The sequence below is a fragment of the Rhinolophus ferrumequinum genome, chromosome 8 (assembly GCF_004115265.2).
Source record: "Rhinolophus ferrumequinum isolate MPI-CBG mRhiFer1 chromosome 8, mRhiFer1_v1.p, whole genome shotgun sequence".
Taxonomy (NCBI): domain Eukaryota; kingdom Metazoa; phylum Chordata; class Mammalia; order Chiroptera; family Rhinolophidae; genus Rhinolophus; species Rhinolophus ferrumequinum.
Genome location: NC_046291.1, coordinates 57,955,995 through 57,977,455, shown reverse-complemented (window position 1 = coordinate 57,977,455; position 21,461 = coordinate 57,955,995). Strand labels below are relative to the sequence as shown.

The window sequence follows — 21,461 nt, the reverse complement described above, 5'->3', positions numbered from 1 at the left end:
TGTGTCATTTATAAGGCAGTATGCAGTCATTTGAGCAGTAAAAAGTAATCCATAGAAATTCTAATTTTATTTTAATGAGCAAACTATAAACTCCCCACAAACTATGAATGCAACCATACAAGGTGTGTAATATATCCCAAAGTCAGCTAAGTATCCATGATATAAGAAATATTATATCATCTATCTATCTATCTATGAAATGTTATTTTTATATTTAATAGTACGTGTATTTGAAACACATTGTTTTTTCATATATAGACATTTATTATAAAGTTTTTATTGGTATCAAATATGATATGTGAGACATTAAACTATAAAATGCTTTATGGATGTAAGATGATAATAATAATAATAATAATAATAATAATAGACCCATCAACCAATAGAGATAAGTCAGTTTTCACATTCTCCTATTCTTATTTTAGGAATAGTTCATTCAAATCTGTTCCATTATCTACACTCTCCATCTTGATGCGCTTTCTTTCCTCAGCACTAATCTCAATTTAACAGTGGTTCTACCAGTCATTAGTCTTCTACCTCACTTCCCTACCTTCTTATCTTCATTGCTACTCATAACTTTATAGAATTTTAGAACTGGGCGGGAGGGCATCAAATGTTATCTAATCCAAACATTGTACTCATGAGAAAACAGACCCAAATATCTATGTGACTTTTTTAGGACCACACCGATATTTAGCTTGGACACTTGAACTTAGACCCAGATTTGAAGCTTTAGTCTAGTGCTTTTCCATTTCATTATTCTATAACCCAACCTCTCTTATCCTGTGCTTCCATACTCAATTACTTGAACATTGGAATTCTATAAAACTTCAATTTCCTGCTTCACTCGGGCAAATTTCCAAAATGTCTTCCTTCATTTGTTCAACTTCCCTAACACTCCAATATCCTGGGGAAAATACAAGAGCTAGAGCAAGACTATTTTCCATCAGTATTTCAAAGAAAGGTTAATAGCATATATAAGAGGAAGGAAATTATTTATTGAGTGCATGCTAGATGCCAGGCATAGTGCTAAGTGTTTTCACATTACCTCATTCAACCTTCACAACAACTCTGGGAGATGGGTATTATTATGTCCGTTTCAGTAATAGAAAACAAAGACTCAGATGTTTTATCAGAATTGTCCAGATTGCTACATGATTAGTAAGCATTGGCAATGAGGTCAAACCCAGTTCCAACTGCCTTCAAAGCCCATATTCTTTAATAAAACATAGCCCCTTTTGGGGGGAAACAGCCCTTTTGGATAGGAAACAATGAGTTGGTAATTTATTGAGCAACAACCGTGTAAACACTGTTGGAGATACAAAAGAAAAATGGGATGTGACCTTAGCCACCAATAATTTATAATGGACTTGAAAATCAAGAATTATAATATAACATAGAAGTGTTTAATATTCATCCATGTTTTATTACAAATCCATTTGGAGTTAAAAGAGTGTTCAATTGGGAGAGTATCATAATTAGAGGAGATAGGGCTGGAGTTGAGTCTTGGAAAACATGAAGAATTAAGGTGAGGTGAGTTAGAATATTCTAAATGTGAATGTAGAGCACAGTGAAATATTTTTTCATAGGTAAACATATAAACATTTGTGTGGTGTTTATGTGGTACAGTGATAAGTCTGCTCTGACGGGGCTGATGGTAGCTAATTAGGAAACAATGGACAATAAGCTAGTATAAGAAGGATAGGATCAGATAGGGTAGGGGGAGTCTTGAAAACCAGACAGATAAGAGTGTTGAACCACAAATATAGACAATAGACACTTTATCAAGGTCAAATCATATTGAGTGCCGAAATTGGTGTACACATGACTATTATTGCACAAGAGCCTCATTAGAAGAATACCAAAAATATTATTTTAATAGTAGTTATTGAAAGAAGAAGTAATGGTCTTCATACCAAGTTGTATTAAGAAAGAAGGGAGAAGTAAGTTAAAATAGCTATAAAACTCCTATGAAGATAGGATTCTTTGAAGCTGGAAAGCCACTATTAGAGGTAACACAAAAATGAAGTGAGATTGTTAGGACTTTCAATAGACTGTGGGAAAGATGTACTATGTACTATGTCTCATATACTATGTTTAAAGTTGTCCTTGAGCAATGATCTATAACAGTTGGAAACATAGGACTGGGACATACCTTATTTCACAAGAGTGGATAATCATTAGAGTTGTCAAGTACATAAAAACATTGAGTAAAAAACAGAGCTGTAAGAGGCATAAGAAGAGAAGTTCAGAAAAGGAGGCAGAGTTGGACTAATTGGAAATATCAATAATCAGAACAAAAATCAATATCACAGGTGCCAAAGATGAAGATCTCAAGAATCTGGTAGGGTTCTATTGAATCAAATAATGCAATGAAATTGAGGCCAGTTATTGGGGTAGAGGTTTACACAATTTTCTGCCGAGTATTCTCTTTCCCCTTCTGTTGGCGATTGCTCCTCCACCTGTATGATTCCTTAACACTGCGATGTTTTCATCTGACTCCACTCTCTGCCAAGGCTGATTTAGCTAGAGGTGAGCATCTAACCCAAGCTATGCCAAGTAGAGTCCTCTTATCATGAGAGTCTTTGAACTGGAATTTAAAAAGAGATCTAGTCTTTTTTAAGTGCAAAAGTTACAGGATGTAAAACCAGTGAGCTATGGCTGAGCATGTTTCCTGTCCTAGAGGCAAAAGACGGCAGTGAACGTTTGGGCTATACCCAGGCCCTTGGTTAAAACAATTTCCTGGAGCCTAACTACAAAATTACCCTTTATATGGTTTGGTAGTTTGTTTTCTCTTTCCTTTCCACAATTCAGTGTTTTTCTTCCCCCCTTCTTAAGCTAGCTTGAGTTTGTTTCTGTCTTGTGCCAAAAAGGAAGATGTTGATTAATATAAATCCTTTTCTTACTTGTTCATCCATTTCAATCTCTTCATCTAATTTAGGAGGAAATGTATATGCCAGTATACACAAACACAGATGCCTGCTCAAGTAATTTGAACCAAAAGTATGGCTAAATTACAAATGCATTTTTACTATTCCATCTATGTGTAAATACTATTTCTAACGCTTTTTGTTAGTTAATTCAGTTTGAAGCAACTATGCCCTCTTTGGTATAGAATTCGACCTGTATACAATGGACATGATGTCTTCAGAGGCTGTGTATGTTTGTGGAGCCAGATTTAGATCTCATGTTTTCTCTGGATCTATATTTTCAGCAAGAATGATAGTAAAAATTTTAATAAGTTTGCAACTGGTAAGATACCATTATCAATCAGTATGGACATTAAACAGTCAGCATTAATACTAGTTGAATTTTAGACCTTATTGCTGAGATTCCCTGTAATATTCCTTGAGATTTCTTCCTATGAAGAAAGAAGATACAATTTTTGTTTCAACACAGCACGAATGTATTTCTTTTTTGGTCTGTCTCCTTCACTCCTACCCAAGGAAATAAACTTCGAATGAACTTACCAGGTTTCCTACTGTCAACACTCTACTGAATTGACCAGTCATTGGATAATGTTCCATGGCCATAAAGAGGGTATTTAAGACAATGCAAATAGTAATGGCAAGATCAACAAATGGATCCATAACAATTAAATTGACAAGATGCTTCACTTTTAACCACGCATCACAGCAGTCCCAGATCAAGAACACGTTGGCAAATCTATACCAGCATGGTGGACATTTCTGTCTAGATTCTTCAAGTTCTGGGGAAACAATAAAGAGGAAGAGTAGTAAATAACAATAAAATTTAATTATTGTTGCTATAGATTATACATTATTTGATAAAATTGATGCGTCTACTTGGGGATGGAAGTTTATATAACTTACCTTAAACATGAGAAGACAATCTCATTAAATATTTTCATAAAAATGTTCATTAAAAATGTCATGGAAATAGACTTTATCTCTCCTTTAATTAAATACAGAAAATAAACACTTTGAATTTAATATTTTGCTTCAAACTAACTTCATTACCTAATAACTTAGGTAATAGTTGATTAAATAGCTATAGTCTCTTGTATCAAAATAAGTTTTATATCAGCTTTACAGGAATATTAAATCTATCAAACAATTATTCTTTCTTTGAAAGTAGCTTTTTAAGAACATCATCTAAAGCTGTGATCCTTATTAGTATGTGTGACTCATCTCTCGTCTCATTGTCTCCACATAAGCATTGATCTTGCACACAATGAGAATATCATATGTCCGTCTTTTTAGTATAGTATAGATTCAGACCCAAACTTACTTCCATTATTCATATTTCTCGTATCTTTCAGAATTTTAGCCTAATATATAAACAGTTACTATTAATTTTAATGGGTGAAACCTGTTATAATTATGTGACTGTGTTCAGGTATCCAATACATCAACAGAACAAGATACAAAATGTAATTGGTATTTCCTGAAGAACATAAGAACATATGTTAGATATGACATATAATTGACTTATAAAGTTGCAGTACTAATGTAACATCTCTCTTCAAGAAGTGGAGACTTATTTAATGAATGAACAAAGGAGCAATAGTTGCTGCCCATTCTCCTGTGCCAAAATTAACAAGCATTGTGTCAGCCCTCCTTTGAAGGAATGTAATGGGTTCTGTATATATGGAAGATGGAGGAGAAATCTTTTTTCAGGGTCCCTATTGAAGCAGAGCACAGGTTTTGATTTGTCTAACTCGTTTATATGTCTCCCCAGACCCCACCACCTTGCCTAGAAAACAGACTAAAGGTTGAAAGAGATGTTTCCTTGTGCTTCTATATACCAAAATTTAAAAAGGGAAGTGTTCCCTCTAATTGCTTAAGGATAATGTAACATAAGGATAAATTCTCACTGATAGGATACCAAATGGTGAAATATCATTCTGCAGACAAGAAAAGGACCCAAGTAAAAAAAGAAATAAGGACACCATTAGTTTTATAATCGATGTGGACATAATGTATTCCATATATCATCTGCTTAGGTCTATAATACAGTTCTGATCCTGGGTAATTGACTGTGGCAATTCTATGAGAAGAAGGTATAGATCCACAAAGCATACAATCATAGAAAGCTGCCTATTCCATGGCCTCCTTCTTACCCTCCATTGTGTTGGTCAGTTTGCTGGCTATGCTCATGGCTCTTTGCCTTCCAGAGGAATCCTCCAGCATCTCCATTGAAATCTGATAAGAACTTAGCCTTCTCTTTCTGACCTCCGTTTCGGTGGTGGTGCCCTGCAAACCAAATACTGATGGCTCAAACCACCCTTTTCAATGAGTAATACAACACCACATAGCATTTCTTTGGAAAATCATGCTACATGCAATTTTTTCCAAGTGACAGTTTTTAACTAATAATATCTATTGATTTTTAAGTTATAAATAATTTTAAAAACAATATCACAGGTAATACCCCTTAACAAGAATTAACCAGTTAGATGCAATCAAATAGGGCAATTATATTGCAGAAATATTTTAAATAACCTGCAGGAATTTTCAGGGAAAATTTTCATAAGCATGCTAATGATATTGTTTCATTTTTCTCAAATGCAAATCATTTTTCAGCTTATTTCAATGATTACTAATCAAATCAATATTCCCCCAAACAGATAATAGGATTATATAGTCCCAAAGCTGAATTATTTTCTTTGAGGCTGTTTTGACAATATTGACATATATGGGCCAATTTTTCCATGCACAAACACAGATGTACAATGAAATGTGTGTGCTTTCCTGATATTTTGAAAATTATTTCTATATGCCATCCTATAAGAAATCAAAACATTTTAGAGTCATTTTAATAGACATCAAAACATTTTCGAGTCACTGTAATATTCACAGTCGTGTGAAAACTATCTATGTTGGTCCCTACAATAGTTAATTTTAAGTATATGAAATGTTCAGAATACGAATAGATAATTACACAGTTCTGGGCGAACATATATCTATAATAATGATTTGGTTGTTAAAATGTCCAGTATTTTGTGTTGGTAGGTCTACTGAATTTGCAGATATGTGTGTCATCCCAGACTCCAAAAACTGGGTTCTTTTAATCTAAAATATTTGAAAGCTAATGGTCCCATACAATTCAGTTGGTTCTGAATATTCTATTGTTTTGCATTCAATAAATCATATATCATTTTTAAGGACTTTCATTTTGGGGAAGCAAGATGGTATAACAGGCTAAACTGCCCAGGCCTTGATTATTTCAAATTGGTGTGTAATGTCAGTGTTAGCTAACTTATTATCTATTATCACCTCTGGCGGAAGTTGTCCAGTAGGTGAGGTTAGAGCTGTTGGTCCACCCACCAAGGAAACCACACCATTGCAATCCACAGTGCTGTGCATCTTCCCATTTGCTGGAAGCCCTGGCACCATCCTGGATGACATACTGGCCTGACTAACGTTACTGTTGCGTCGCTCTCCATGTCTGTGGGGCACAAACAGTGAGTCTCTCCTGCTCTCGCTGTCTTCAAATGTACTGTGCTCGTCGTCAGCAAAGTCATTTTCAGAACCGACATCCTTTGTCCGACCTCTGAAGCTGAAAATGCTTGTTTTGCTATTGCGTCGTGGGGAAAACAGAGAGCCACGGATACTTAACAGAGACTGAAAAGAGAGCAAGGAAGAAAGGAATGGGGATACACACACAGTAATTTAGTAAAAGTCTGAATGTTGCAGAATCTAATTGCTCTGGGGTTAGCATAGTCTTGCTCTTAAGCACAGGTAATCAAATTTATAAAGAACACATATGTTTCAATCGTTTTACTACAGATCACAACGTTAATTTAAGCATAACGAGTGTCTTTTTGATTAAGCATCCTGATCTGCAATTTACTAAGTGCTCATCCAGTTCATTTAATCTCCACTCTAGTACTGGGAGTTGGAGTTTGTCATCAGAATGTTATAGGTGTAGAACTTGATCCTGGAGAGGACAAATGATTCTTTTTGGTGGGAGTGGTGGTTAAACAGCCAGTACGTGGCTTTCACTCCCAAATGCTATGATTTGAAAGGCATGCAACTTGGAAAATAAGGTATGGCTCAAGTGACACTGTGGGCTCAAATGTGTAATATTTGTAGCAAATATTTTACTTTAGGATAATGTTTTGAAAACAACAACTATTATCTTCTCATTCCCTTCTTTTGAATTGTAAAAGGAAATTACTCTTTTTCTGTCTCTATCCATATGGGAATAAAAGTCACGAAATTTACCTATGATGTTGTCTTCCATATTTGCTAACAGTTTCCCAAATGATTTCTAATGATTTACATTATTTGAGAGAAATATATGTTGTAGCGGTAACAACAGAGAGAATTCCTAAACTGCTATATAAATTCCTGTTCTTATTTAACATTTAACAATGGCTTTAAAAAGCAAGACATATACACATGATTTTACTAAAGGTGATGTGGAAGACAGCTTTTCCTTCTCATCTCACTTTAATTTTATTAAATGGAACTGGATGATTCAAAAACTTTTTGTATTATTTGTGTTCACAAATAAATCAAGGAAATACTTTCTGGTACAGGAAAATGAGGATTTAGCATGAAGTGCCTTCTTTCACTTTTTGGATAGATTTTAAACTGTCAGCATCACATAATTGTATTTATTCTAGCCTTGATGAAATTTTCAAAAATACCTTTATTCAGTCTGCAGAACCTTTGTTTACTCTCTTCCTCATTAACAGTGACATTCCCTGTGGCCTCCCTGGTTCATCTCTCATCACCTCTCTTACCTCTCTGCATAACCAGGGTAATATGCATGCTTACATACACATCCCTAAGCATACATAGCCGTATGCCAGCGTAAGTATGCCTGGACCTTCCCTTTCTTCCTCCAAGCTTCAGTGTAAAACCAAATACAAATAATTTTAGTGGTAAAAAACATAAAAGCAAACTCCATCACATTTATTTTTGGTCCTTTTGCCTAATTAGGTCATGCTGATTTTCTTAGGCCCCATTTGTAACTTTATTGTTATGGCTTTTCCCAGACTGCAAAACACTAGAATAATCTTTGTTGCCCTCTTTCTCAGCGATGTTCTGGAAAGATATTATTCGTTAAGAAATGCACCATTGGTTTGGACTTGGCTCGGATACCCACAGGAATTATTGACTGTCTGGTTTGTCAAATCTGTGGCTATGTCTTTGTGACACACAGGTACGCAGCAGGTTTGTCTCCCCAATGTCAGGCAATAGTTAACCTGATTTTTCCAGTCATCAGACAGATCAAGAAATTAAACATTGTAAAGACATTAATTCAGCTCCCTAAAATAAAGAATATTAATGTTTTTAATCTCCCCAGACTCAGATTAAATTATTGTTGGTTATGTTCAGACTTGTTTTTGGAACTTGAGTGTGCATGTTTAGGTCCTTGCTTTTGCGAATTGGGATTCAGTAAGCAGGGGTTAGGACTCTGGAATTTGAATATTTACCACACGTTCCAGGTGGTTCTATGCATGTGGACCTCTCCCTACACTCCAGGAATGCTAACTTTGTTTTACAGTAATCCCTGGGATGGTTCAGTGTAATCATCTTAATTAATATGCTTACTCTCAGAGACTGTCTTTGGAAACTGAAACTGTCTATATGATGTTAGTTGGCAGTATGTAGTATGTGGTAGTCCATGATGTATCTTGTACATGCCTTTAATTTGCATATTTTTATGTCAGGGTGTTCTCAAAGGCGTTCCAGATCTTTGGGTTTATTTGAAACTTCTATTCACTCTTTGGAAAGTATAATAATGGGTGTGAGCACAGCTTTCAAGGCAATAAAGACTGAAAAAGAAGATAACAAAAATAGTATTCAGAGAAAATAAACCAAAAATAACACAGTAGAAGGTGAAGCAGCGTAGAGGGAATACCCACAGCTGTGGCAGTCCTTTCTCCAGGGAAAACAAGTTATTATGCTTTAAGGACCAAAAGGTCACCTTTCTTTGCCTGGGGCCCCAGGGTTTTTTTTGTTTTGTTTTGGTTGTTTTGTTGTTGTTTCATTTTGTTTTGCCTTGTTCCAAGAAGGTAAATCTGAACTCTTTTTCTTAATTTTCAATAACAAAAGCGGAAATAGAAGAAATTAGGTCTATAAAACACAATCCTGCATTTAGGCATTAAACACGAAGGGGATTGGGAAAAGTCAAGATGGAAGATAATGCAGGAATTTGAACGTGTTCTAGTAAAAGCATGTAAAGTATTTGTTAGAAATACCTACTTAATAGCATTTCAAGTTAAATGTGTGTCCCTTATCAATGTTTTCAATTAATCAACAATTACACTTCGTTCTAGCTACGAAGGTTTTGATTTAAAATAAATTGTGTCAGTGTGTCCAAACAACATAGGTTGAAATCTTTGGGCAGGATTTCCTTTCCAGTGTACAACTTTAAAAACTTTTGCCATTTTTGTCCTGTGAACATATATTATCTATTTTAAAACAAAATAATGTAATACATGTAAAATAACATTTAAAATGTATGATAGTAGAGGGTAGGGGACCTGTAATTTACAGCTTCTCTGCCTTGACATTTACAAAAGACATTTCTCTTTGAACAGTATGCCCTGTCTATCTTCTTCTTCCTGTCCCCACTTCACTGATTCTCTTTCCCATCAAAGAGAGTCCTTTTTTGTTCACAAATCCAGAACTCGTAAATGGCTTCTGGTGTACTATTGCTTATGAGTCGTGTTAATGTTCTCTGCCTCTTTTTTACTGGGGTATGTAAATATCAGCGCTAATAAGTTTTTTCTTTTACTTTTGAAATATCGACTATCATGTACTCTATCGAACATCTATCTACCTATCTCACTGTCTCTCTATCTACAAATATAAAATGAACTACATATGACATATGTATATACTGATTGTGTTTTTAGTATTTAAACTCTGGCTGTCGACTGACTTCTCTCTTCTGTTGCCTCTCTGTGGCTTATTCAACACAGGCCTCGCAGCTGCTCATTGAGCATTCAAGGCCCTACTGCATCAGGGACTTAACACTTACGCTTTCATGATCCTGGAATGCTCTTCTGTGACATAGCCTCTTCCCTTGCCACCTCCAAATCTTTGCTGAAATGTTTCCTTTACAGTGAGGTGTTCCCAAACCACCCTGTTTAAAATGTTTGCCTCCATTTAGCTCCCATGATCCCCCTTTCCTGCTTTGTTTGTTTGTTTATTCCCATAGCACTTGTCACCTTCTGACATCGTCTATAACTTATTTATCTTGTTTATGTCTATCTCCTCTTTTCGTATAAAGTTTCATGAGGTCAGTGAATTGTAGCTCTTTTGTTCATTAAGATATTTTCACAAAAAAAAAAAAAGGAAGATATTTTCAGCATCTAGAACTATTTCTGCCACATAAGGTGATCAACAAATATTTGTGGATGGGCTGAATGAACAGATTCATTAAGTCTTTACTGAGCATAATGATGAAACAATGGTGGACAAGTACTGTTTTCAAAACCACACAGCTATGTATTTTCATGTAAATATTGCTACTAAGCATGTATATTTGTGAGTAGTTGAATCTACTCAAATTTTCAGTTTCCTTCATTTAGAATTCATTTCATCTTAAGAGCTTTACTATTTGTCACATAGGCATTCCATATATTGCTTAATCCCCCACAACTCTTTAAAGTAAATGTTATTACCCCATTTTACAGAAATCTTTCAAAGTACAAGTGACTTGACCAAGGTCACAATTAATTTATAATTGAGATATTAGCACAAGCTTTTGTGACATCAATCATTATGCTATGGTTTCAAATAGTACTACTCCTAATAATTTAATAATGCTAAAATACCAAGGGTGACAGTTTAAGGCAAAAAGTCTTGTCTGAGAAACTGACTTGCTTCATAGAGCTTCAGGTTAACCCCAAATGTGTTATACTGATCTACTACCATACTTTATATTTGTGTTATGCAAAATAGTAGTTGGATCCCTTGATACCGGCATTATTTATAGGAAAATGGTTTTTATCTTATAACTTCTTGCAGGAACATAACTATTTTGTCCGAATATGAGAATTCAAGTTAAAAGTTATTATATAGAGTTTATTTCTTTTTAAACATTTTATTTACTTATTCAATATAAATTATAAAATAAACACCCATTCATAACTTGTATATGCCTTTTCTCCCAAGCAAGAACTAAACACTACACTGAATTTTGTGCTTACCACTCAAATTGTTTAAAAAGTTTTTGTTATTTATAAGAAGGATATTTTACGCTTGGTTGATGTACATTTTTTTGCTCTAACTTAATTATATAGAGTGCCTCTCAAAGCATTATCTTTGGGGTATAATTCTGACCCAGATTAATATGATTAAAAGAGTTAATAATTCAGAGCACATGAAATTTTAATGGAACCAAATAGTGTTCAAAGTCATAACTGTACTTATCACAGATCCCATAACTATCTACTCTTTACATTTTGCAATAGATAAAACTTATTAACAGACAAAAAGTTGAAACTATTTTTCCTTTTTGACTTGAATCTATGCTGAAGAATTGGTTAGTTGGCATTAAATCGGAGCAAAAATAGATGTCTTCAATTTAGTTCTCTTCAAGAGCATTCAGGTCATAATTTTAATGTATCATAACATGACACCATATCAGGTTAATGAAGACTCATGATAGCACAGTTCTCATATCAAAAGATAAAGGCAAAATCCAGAGACATTTATTTTCAAGATGTATGCATATATTATGATTAGAACCTCAGATAATAAAGGTAGAAACCCAAATGCAAAGAAGATAAGTTCATGTGAGGTCTTAGAATGGAAAAGGTAAACAAGAGATACAAAACTGTCTACCTGAAGAGAAAAATCTGATAGATAGGCCCTTTCCCCCCAAAAAAGCAGATGAAAAAACATGGTCTCAAAATAGTGCAACATATAAAGCTGATTGCCTCAAATGAAAAGTTATTAATGGTTTAATCAAAGTCCTGTTTAAACACAATTTATGATACAAATTTAAATAACTATTAATGTCAGTTACCTGTCCTTCATTTAAATCAGATATTACAAAAATACACCAAAACAAAAATAACAGCAATTAAAAAGCAATAGCAATGTCAAAAACAATTTGGAGCACTTAGTAGAAAGCCATACCTGATGAGGGGAGTAGAATTTCTTGTCATTAGTCAGTTGGTTTCCATCCATAGAGAAAAGGAAGCTTCTTCTTTTGACACTGTCTTCAGATTCAGATTTAGGAAACCTGTCTTCCTCTCCTTTGTTTCCTTCAAGGTGCTCCCTCTGTCTTCTTTTCTTCCTTCGGTTCCTCCACTCCTTAGCGCTTTTGGAGCTTAACTTTGATGCTTCTGAAGAACTTTCCAAGAGCTCTCCTAAGCCACCTATTCCACTGAAATCTCTTGAAGCAGCTGACGCTGCTGCAACTGCCTGTTTAAAACAAAGCGAGGCACTATTTAGAACATAAAATTTTGAAAGCAGTTGACTATGGTACAAATTTGCCATTTATGACTCTTAACTATATGTGAAAATTATGTCTTCTGGTCATTTCTTTCTGATTTACTACAAGAGAGTTCACTTAATAATGACACAATTTTGAATAATATAAGGCAATATGCTAGCCTATGCATTAAGACAAGAAAAGTCTGCTTTGGCACATCTTCTGGAGAGACCCCGCCCCTTTTAATTCTGTTGAGATTAGCTTCATTTCAGGGGACAATTGCTCTCTTAAAAGTATCTTCTACACTTTAAAAGCAAATGTTCTCTTTTGATGGTTGCTGATCTGATTACTATTTCAATTCTATCCATAGGCTTTTTCCTCCCAAATGTGATTGTGAATAACTGAATGGTGTTTTGTTCCTTCTAAATCTAGGACAAATGACTTTTTCTTTTCTTTTTTTGGGGAACAATGCATTTAAACTGTCTGCTATTTCACCTTTAGATAGAAGTAGTGGGAATATATTGGTTAGTTTATCCTCTTCCTTAATTTGAATTACATTTGTTGCTATAGTTCACATCATTGGGGTCATGTTAATTTCTGCTATTACACAGAACTTTTAGTTTTAAATTTTTTAATATTATAAATTATTATTATAAATAATAACAAATTATTAACACATCAATCAATAAGTACCTGAAATAATCATTCAAGGGATTATGAGTACTTCTTCAAATATTTTCTTTCTATATTTCAGCACTAAGTATACTTAAGCATTTTTAATTTCTGTACATACTAAAGAAACCCAACCTGCTCTGAGGTGAAGCATGGCAGATGTTTTGTATTTTCATTACCATGACTAGTATTTTTAGACTGGAAATGATCTAACCATGACTAGAGAGGATATGAAATAACAATATAGTGCATATCAAAGCGGAGTTCTCATTTAGTATATTCCTGTTTTTAAGCATAATCAAGGAAGTGGAAATGATTACATTATGAGAATATTGGTTCAACTCTTTATATATGTCATTACTAAGTACAAACAACCTTATCTACCATTTTGTTCTGTCTTCTCCACTAGACTATAAATTGCATAGGAATTTTGTCATATGTTTTTATATGCATTGCCTAGCATGTCACCTGACATAGAAAGGGCTCAGTTACTATTTGGCAAATAAAGATGAAAAAAGGCATCATGCTGACAGTTGTCTCAGATACTGGGGTGGGGTTGGGGAACGAATAGGGCATTCTTAGACTTGACTCTTCAAAAATCTCATAGAAGACTATGTGTCAGAACGATCTATACAACGGGAATGTATTTTAGGAAAGACTGAAGAAGAAACCCATTTATAATGCTTTGACAACATGTTGTGTTTTATGTTTCTTCCTTCCTGAGGAGAAGCAAACCCTCCTAAGTAGCTTCCATTTCTGAATCTCATCTCAACTAAAAAAAGTGATACAAATTCTCTAGAATTAACATGAACCCAGGGATGGGAACCGAAGTACTATATATAGTACTAAATATGGATGTTGAGCTAAGCAATACATAAAATTAAATGCAGATATTTGTTTATATTGAATTCTATATTCATTATGGAAACCCAGATCTAAAACTCAGTATAAGACAATGCCTAGCATTTAAATGAATCATTAATTCAGAATTTGGATATTTATAGAATTGCATATAGTCAGATAGCCAGATTTTTTAATTGAATTTTTGATCCTCAATATCACTTCTAATATCAATGATGAAAGATGAGAAATATTAAAGGCCCTTTTTAAATATTAAGTTTAATATAAATATGTGTAAAATAAAGTGAATAAATGAAGCTCTTATCTATAGCAAGTTAAATATAGTTTCATAGAGCTTGATACATAGGGGTACGTAATATACACCATTTGTTGAACGTATGAATATACCTAAATTCCTTTTTTCCAAACAAAGTCCTTAATTCACCTTTCCACTTCGTATAGACAGAAACATGCAACACACAGTGCTAATCATTTATTGACTTGCTTGTCGTTAGAAACAAAGGAAGTGGTGGTAATATTCCTTTGCTTGTAATCCGGAAACTCACATTCATTTAAATCACTTCTGGAATTTGTTTTGCATAAGATATGATTTCCCTGCCTATTCTGGGTAACAGTTGGAATAACTCAAAACCAAAACAGATTTCTAAGGCAATGTCGGTAACCTCCCGACACAACACATTTTCTGTGTCACTCATCAACTCAAATCTGTCACTTATTCCACTTCCAGTGATTTGATGATCCCTCAAAGGCAGATGTTTCCTGTCACCTCCCATGTCTGTGTACCTGTTTATACCTAGCTCTATGACATGGCCAATGTCCTGTTTATTTAGACTAATAGCGTTACTTTTACAACTAACTGCCTTTCTGAATTTCTCTTGTAACAACTAACAAATAAGTCCTTAACATTTGCACAGATAATGACATTTTCCTCCTCTTATAACATTGCAGTGTGATTCAAAATAGGCTTTATAACTCACTATATCCATGTGTCTTTAAAAAAATAAAACCACATGACCACCTGTGATTATACTTCATTTTAAATATAAAACCCAGTTTTAAAATCCCATTCAAAACTACAAGACATTAACTATAGCTGTTTCAATTCAACCCCTAATTATATTAGATCTCTTAAATACCACTATTTCTGATTTTGTCCTAAAGCTTACTCCTAAATTTTTCCTGTGGCATATGCTATGCTGGGCACTGTTAGCCATTTAAAGATCACAAATTAAATGCCAAACACAATTATGATGATTTAGGACAAAACTTTTGTGGTTTTTTTTGTTAGGCTTTATCTGTCTCCATCTTTTAAAGTTGCATTTGATTTGTGAGTCAACTGAGAAGAATATGTCACTTTTTCATGTCCAAATGATGACTAGAACTAGGAGGTCCCTTAAAGAAAAAAAAATGGAAGTGATGCTAAGCTTCATGAAATCATTGATTAGATAGTAACTTTTGAAGAGCGATAGGTTAGCAAGACTCAAGTTAGACTGGAGCACCATGATCTCATGGATAGACTAAGTCTGCCTCTGTCCCTTTCTCCAACCCCCACTCTCCTCCAATATGGGATATTTACTAGTTATTGTTACCTGTGTCATCAATAAGGAACTAACACTGGTTTGGTACTATGCCATCTGGGATCAGTCACCCTGGGGTCAGTTTAAATTTTTGTACATATGAAGCTAAAGCTGCGTCTAAGAATGATTTGATCAGTGGAATCCAATAACTGACCTTTAAATGAAAAGAACTGACATATTTCAGCTGTCCCAATTAAGATCTAGATAATTAGGTTTCTTGAAGCTCTATTAGTACATAGTACATTTTTACTTCTAAGTTTAAAAGATTATACTCTTTTAAACATATTTTACCCTTCGGTGGCTCAATTTCGGAATATACTCTTATTCTTGTACTGTGTGTCTGTGTAGCATTCTCAAACACATTGCTCTGTTTTTATAAATGATAATAGGGTAATCCAGTGTTTTAAAAAATAATGATATGCAATCCATGAATATTTCTTATAACATTTATTTAAAACTTTGAAATAAAGAAATTGTTTGCCCTATAAATAGCTATTTTATTTCATTATCTTACAAATGTGTTTTAATTATAGTGATCTGAAATAAATGCTTAAATTCTTGAAATATAGTATAACTTTCTGGTAAGCATGAGGTATACGTTATAAGATTTTTAACTATCAGCAAATTTGTTTATAGCTTTCCTTATAAAATCAATAAAATATAACCATGTTACTACTCTGTACTCAATGGGAAGAGGAAGATAGCAAAGCCAGCATGTTCAGCAAATGCTAAGTCTATGGTTGGTGTGGTAACCAGCTGAGCAGTTTATTGTCAAATCCCTGTCTCATCAAAAATGCCTCAAGAAAGGACCTAATGCTTTATAGTGTGTATATTCAAAGTAACTTAGAATTATTGAAAATTTAAATTTTGAACCTACAAATTTCAAGGATATACTGGCCATTCAAATAATGCTTCAAATATCTGGTACCATCTATCTGAAAAAAAATCACCATGTATCAAATAGTCACCATAGACAAAAGTTATTTGGACTTCTGTTTCTGGCCAAGAAATAGTAACAGGGATCAGACTTGCTCTCCCTCCCGAAACAACCAACAAAACATACAGAATACATGTAGCAATGGTTTTGAAGACACTGAATGAATGAGATGTTGGTAGAGTATTACGAAGGATTTTCACACAGATGTAGGGGATAATTAACCTTAGACTAAATTCTGCCCTAATTCTACCTAACGAATCTTCAAAGGTTTGAAGATGCAAAAAGATCAAACTGTTTATAAGTAATGTAACTATGAACCCAAACAAAGATCAAGAATTTTCATAAGAATACAGAAATAGTCAGCACCTAAAAAGGTAAAATAAGAGTGTCTGGAATTCAACTAAAGCTTGTCAGGAATGCAAAGAATCAGGACTATATGACCAATAATGAAGAAAAAAAATAATTTGAAAAACCAAGATCTGATATAGATGTTAGAATTAGCAGATGAGGACTTTGAACAGTTATAACTGTGTTGTGTATGTTCAAAATGCTAGAAATAGGAGAGATATAAAAGATTTAGATCAAGCTTTTCGAGGTGAAAACTAAAATATCTGATATGGAAAATACACTGTATGGGACTAATGGAAGACATGACATTGTAGGAGAAAGGATGATAAACTTGAAGATATCGCAATAGAAACTATCCAAACTGAAATTAACAGGCTGATTCTAAAATGCATATGAAATTACAAAGGACCTAGAATAGTCAAAACAGCTTTGAAAAAGAAAAACAAAGTTGGAGAACTACCACTATCTGATTTTAAGGTTTATTAAACAGCTACAGTAATTAGGAGAGTATGGTATTGGTGTAAAGAGAGACAAATAGATCAATTTAGCAGAATAGAATCCAGAAGTAGATCCACTCACACATGGACAACAGATTTTTGACGTTTTCAAAGGAATTTAGTAGAGAAAAGATATTTTGTTTAACAAATAGTGCTGGAATAATTAGATAACTATATTTAAAAAAAAATCTCAATACATAAATCGCTTTTTACACAAAAATTTACTTAAAATGGGTCATTGACCTAAATGTAAAACACAACGCTTTAAACTTCTCAAAGAAAAAAGAGGAAAAAAATCTTTGTGATGTTGGTATGGCAAAATTTTCTTAGATACAACACCAAAAGCATGATCAAACAAACAAAAGAGCTTCATAAAATTAATTTAATCAAAATTAAAAACTTTTACTTTAAAAAAAAATACTGAGCATAAAAAGGCAAGTTACAGACTAGGAGAAAATATTTGCAGAGCATATATATCACAAAGGAGTAAAAGACTTATTCCCAGAATATATGAAGACTACTCAAAACTCAGTAAGTAAACAAACAGCTCAGCTAATATAATGGGCAAAAAATTTGAACGTCCACTTCAAGATAGAAGCTATACATATACAAAGTGAGAACATGAAAAGATACTCAATATCATCAGTCATTAAGAAAACGCAAAACAAAACAGCAATGAGATACTTAGTAGAATGGCTAACACCAGTAGACTGACCATACCAAATGTTGGCAAAGATGAATTTGAGGCAGCGTAACACTCTCTGACATGAATTAGATCTCACTGTGGTTTCCCATGATTTTCACCTTTCAATTTATGTTTTGTTCATTTTAATCAAGTACTGTTTTTCTGTCTCTTCTCCTCAAGACATAAATGCCCCACTCACCATGCTCATAGCCCAAACAGCCTTTAATATTGAGAATATAATTTGGAATCTAATAGCAGTGAATGCCTTCCTGATATCCTGATAAGGGCTACAGCAAACACTTTTTGTACTACAGAAACCGCAAAGAACCGTTAGGAGTAGATATACATGAAGTTTTCTTGTTAACATTTGAGGTTAATTTCAGAATAAAACCTCACATGTTATAATTAGGAGTGAAGCACCATAGTGGAAATAACAGTTATGTATCTTTTTCATGTTAAACTGAAAATCAGATTCTCCTCTCAGGTTTTACGAGACAATTGCATAGTAGTTAACCTTATCCCAAATGGGTTTTCTACTCCCAGCTAATTTTCTTATAGTTATCGTCTAAAACGTTCCTTTACTCCAACTTCAGAAACAATTTGAGGTGAATTATTTTCTCTTTTAAGTTTTGATAGTTTTTTTTTCTTGATTTAAGTTAATTGGGGTGACAATGGTTAGTAAAGTTACATAGGTTTCAAGTGTATAATTCTGTAATACATCATCTATATATCTCATTGTGTGTTCACCACCCAGAGTCAGTTCTCCTTCCATCACCATATATTTGATCCCCCTTACCCTCATCTACCACTCCCCTTCCCCCTTCTCTGGTAACCATTATGAGAATGCCTGTAGACCAAATGAAAAGCCAATTCCCATTTGACTTTATGGTACAAAAACATTCTTACCTAAAACAATAACAACAACAACAACAATAATAATGAAGCTTTGCTTATTTTCACTCAGTACCTGAGCTTCTTCCTGTTGCTTTTTAAGCTGTTCAAGCACTTGCTGAAATTCAGCCTCTTTCTGTTCTGCTTCTTCCAACGTGGCCTGATTCTGTTCCTCATAGGCCATGGCCACCACTGCCAGGATCAAATTCACCAAATAAAAAGAGCCCAAGAAAATCACCAGGACAAAAAATATCATGTATGTTTTTCCAGCAGCACGTAATGTCTAGGGGACAAAAGGGATTATTTCAGCAGTATTTTATATAATGTCAGTAAAGATCTAATTACTCTCATTAGATAATAGATGAATGATTTATCAAGATTTTTTTTTGTTAAAATGCACGTTTACACACACGTGCATGCACAAACACACACACAAATAAATTATCTGAGGCTTGACTATCGTGTCACTTAATATAAGCATACATTTCAAATTAGTATATATTGGATATATATTTAATCCCTACTAAAATTCTTTTCTTCGAGTCCATAATGCAGGACAATATTACAAGTGATAGTAGAGTTCCACGTCCACTGCAGCCTACTCTCTGCACCATCTAGCGATAACATCTTCCTCCCTGTTCTTCTAGCCCCACTTAATCATAGGTCTGATTTAAAATTTTATGTAATTGATTTTTAAAATCTTTTCACATGCTCTTTTTGTATTTATAATTTGATTATAAATTCAGTCGTGAACATTTCTTTGCATCCTCCACAGACCCTAGTAGAATTCCTTTCATGTACTGACTGAATGACCAATTGGGGATTCTAGGTACACTTTCTATAAGACCCGCCTCTGTATTCTAGAGTGTTATAAACAAGTATCCATATTTGTTGTTTCATATGTTCATAAAATTAAATCCTGTGCATGTTAATTTGAAGCTTACTGCTATGTCCTGAGTGCGGTGTCCCTCCAAAACTCGTATGTTGAAATTCTAATGCCTAATGTGATGGTATTAGAAGGGGGGCTTTTGGGAAGTGCTTAGGTCATGAGAGTGGAGCCCTCATGAATGGGGCTAGTGCATTAAAAGGAGCCTGCACTGAGATCCTTTGTCCCTCCCACCAGGTGATGACACAGTGAGAAGTCGTCGGTTATGAACCAGGAAGAGGGCTCTGGCCAGAATGTGACCATGTTGGTGTCTTGATTTTGCACTTCCCAGCCTCCAGAACTGTAAGCAGTGCATTTATGTTTTTTATAAGCTACCCATCTATTGTATTTTGCTATGGAAGCCCAAATGGACTAAGACGCTAACCAGCTGGTAAAGGTTCTCCCAGTAGTCTTGAGTCATGAGTCGAAATAGAGACAAGAAAGCCCAGCTAAATGTGTCAAAGCTTGTGTAGCCATAGTTGGGGTTTCTTCCAGCCTTCACACAGATGTATCCTTCTGGACACTGGCTGTAAGAGAGAAGTGGAGCTAAGGTCAGCATAGGAATTATTGCTATTTCAATCGATGTTGATTTATAGGAGTTGTCAAAACCCAGAGCTGATGTCTGTGATGAATTTTTTGCCTTTCATTTCCAGAACACTTTAGATGATTGTTCACAGTGAAATTGTTATCAGATGAAATTTGTTAGGAAAACCAATAGAAAATCTAGGTGCAAAGAAGTCAGATTTATAGACATTTAGGAGGGCAGAGAGGCAGCAATCACAGACTTCTGTCTCTGACACCGTCACTATCCCACTCTTTACACAGTGGCAAGAATCAATAATTAAAAATGAAAAGACAGAAAACAGCCAAACGAGAGGGAATCACTTAATGAGCTACTTCATTAATCACTTCTGTAGAATTTCCTAAAATAAAATTTGTATTTTAGAACAATGTTAGATTTACATAAAAGTTGCAAAGAGTACAGACTTCTCTTATATCCCAGGCCCAGTTTTTCATATTATTAACATCTTATGTTGGTATGGTACATTTCAATCCGTATTGATACATTATTATTAACCAAAGTCCATACTTTATTCAGATTTCCTCAGTTTTTCCCTGATATCCTTTTTTATGTCCCAAGGCCCAATCCAGGACACCATATTCCATTTAGTCATTATGTCTCTGGAGTTCTCTTGGTTGTGACAGTTTCTCGGACTATCCTTGTGTTTGATGACCTTGACAGTTTTGAGGAGTACTAGTCAGATATTTTGAAGAATGTTCTTCAATTGAGATTTTGTCTGATGTATTTTTCATGATTAGATTGGGTTATAGATTTTCGGGAGGAAGACGACAACTGTGAAGTGTCATTATCTTCACATCATTATCAAGAGTACATATTATTAATATGACTTAATCATCATTGAGGCTAACTTTCATCACCTGACTTGAGGTAGAGTTTTCTCAGGTTTCTTCACTGTAAATTTACGCTTTTCTTCTTCTTTTTCCATACCGCATTCTTTGGACTAAAGTCGGTATGTGCAGCCCACACATAGGAGCAGGGAGTTATGACCAACCTTCTTAAGACTAGAGTATGTACATAAATTATTTAGAATTCTGCATGAGAAATTTGTCTATTATCTCTCATTTATTTATCTACTTATGTATTCAATCATTTATTTATATGAATATGTACTCACAA

The 21,461-nt window shown here is 34.3% G+C and overlaps 1 protein-coding gene across 8 annotated transcripts in view; it reads right to left on the bottom strand.

Annotated features, from left to right (window-relative positions):
• Positions 1–21,461, bottom strand: part of SCN3A (sodium voltage-gated channel alpha subunit 3) — a 104,078-nt gene that overhangs the window by 38,337 nt on the left and 44,280 nt on the right. For 4 of the 8 annotated variants that reach the window (XM_033112585.1, XM_033112582.1, XM_033112583.1 and 1 more), the window contains 6 exons: positions 20,148–20,289; positions 18,914–19,120; positions 12,072–12,359; positions 6,240–6,587; positions 5,084–5,216; positions 3,471–3,709 (listed from right to left, as the gene is read on the bottom strand). In XM_033112585.1, coding sequence (XP_032968476.1) covers positions 3,471–3,709; positions 5,084–5,216; positions 6,240–6,587; positions 12,072–12,359; positions 18,914–19,120; positions 20,148–20,289 — 1,357 coding nt within the window. Of the gene's footprint in view, positions 1–3,470; positions 3,710–5,083; positions 5,217–6,239; positions 6,588–12,071; positions 12,360–18,913; positions 19,121–20,147; positions 20,290–21,461 lie in introns of those variants that run through there. The other 4 variants (XM_033112588.1, XM_033112587.1, XM_033112586.1 and 1 more) reach the window with 3 other exon arrangements.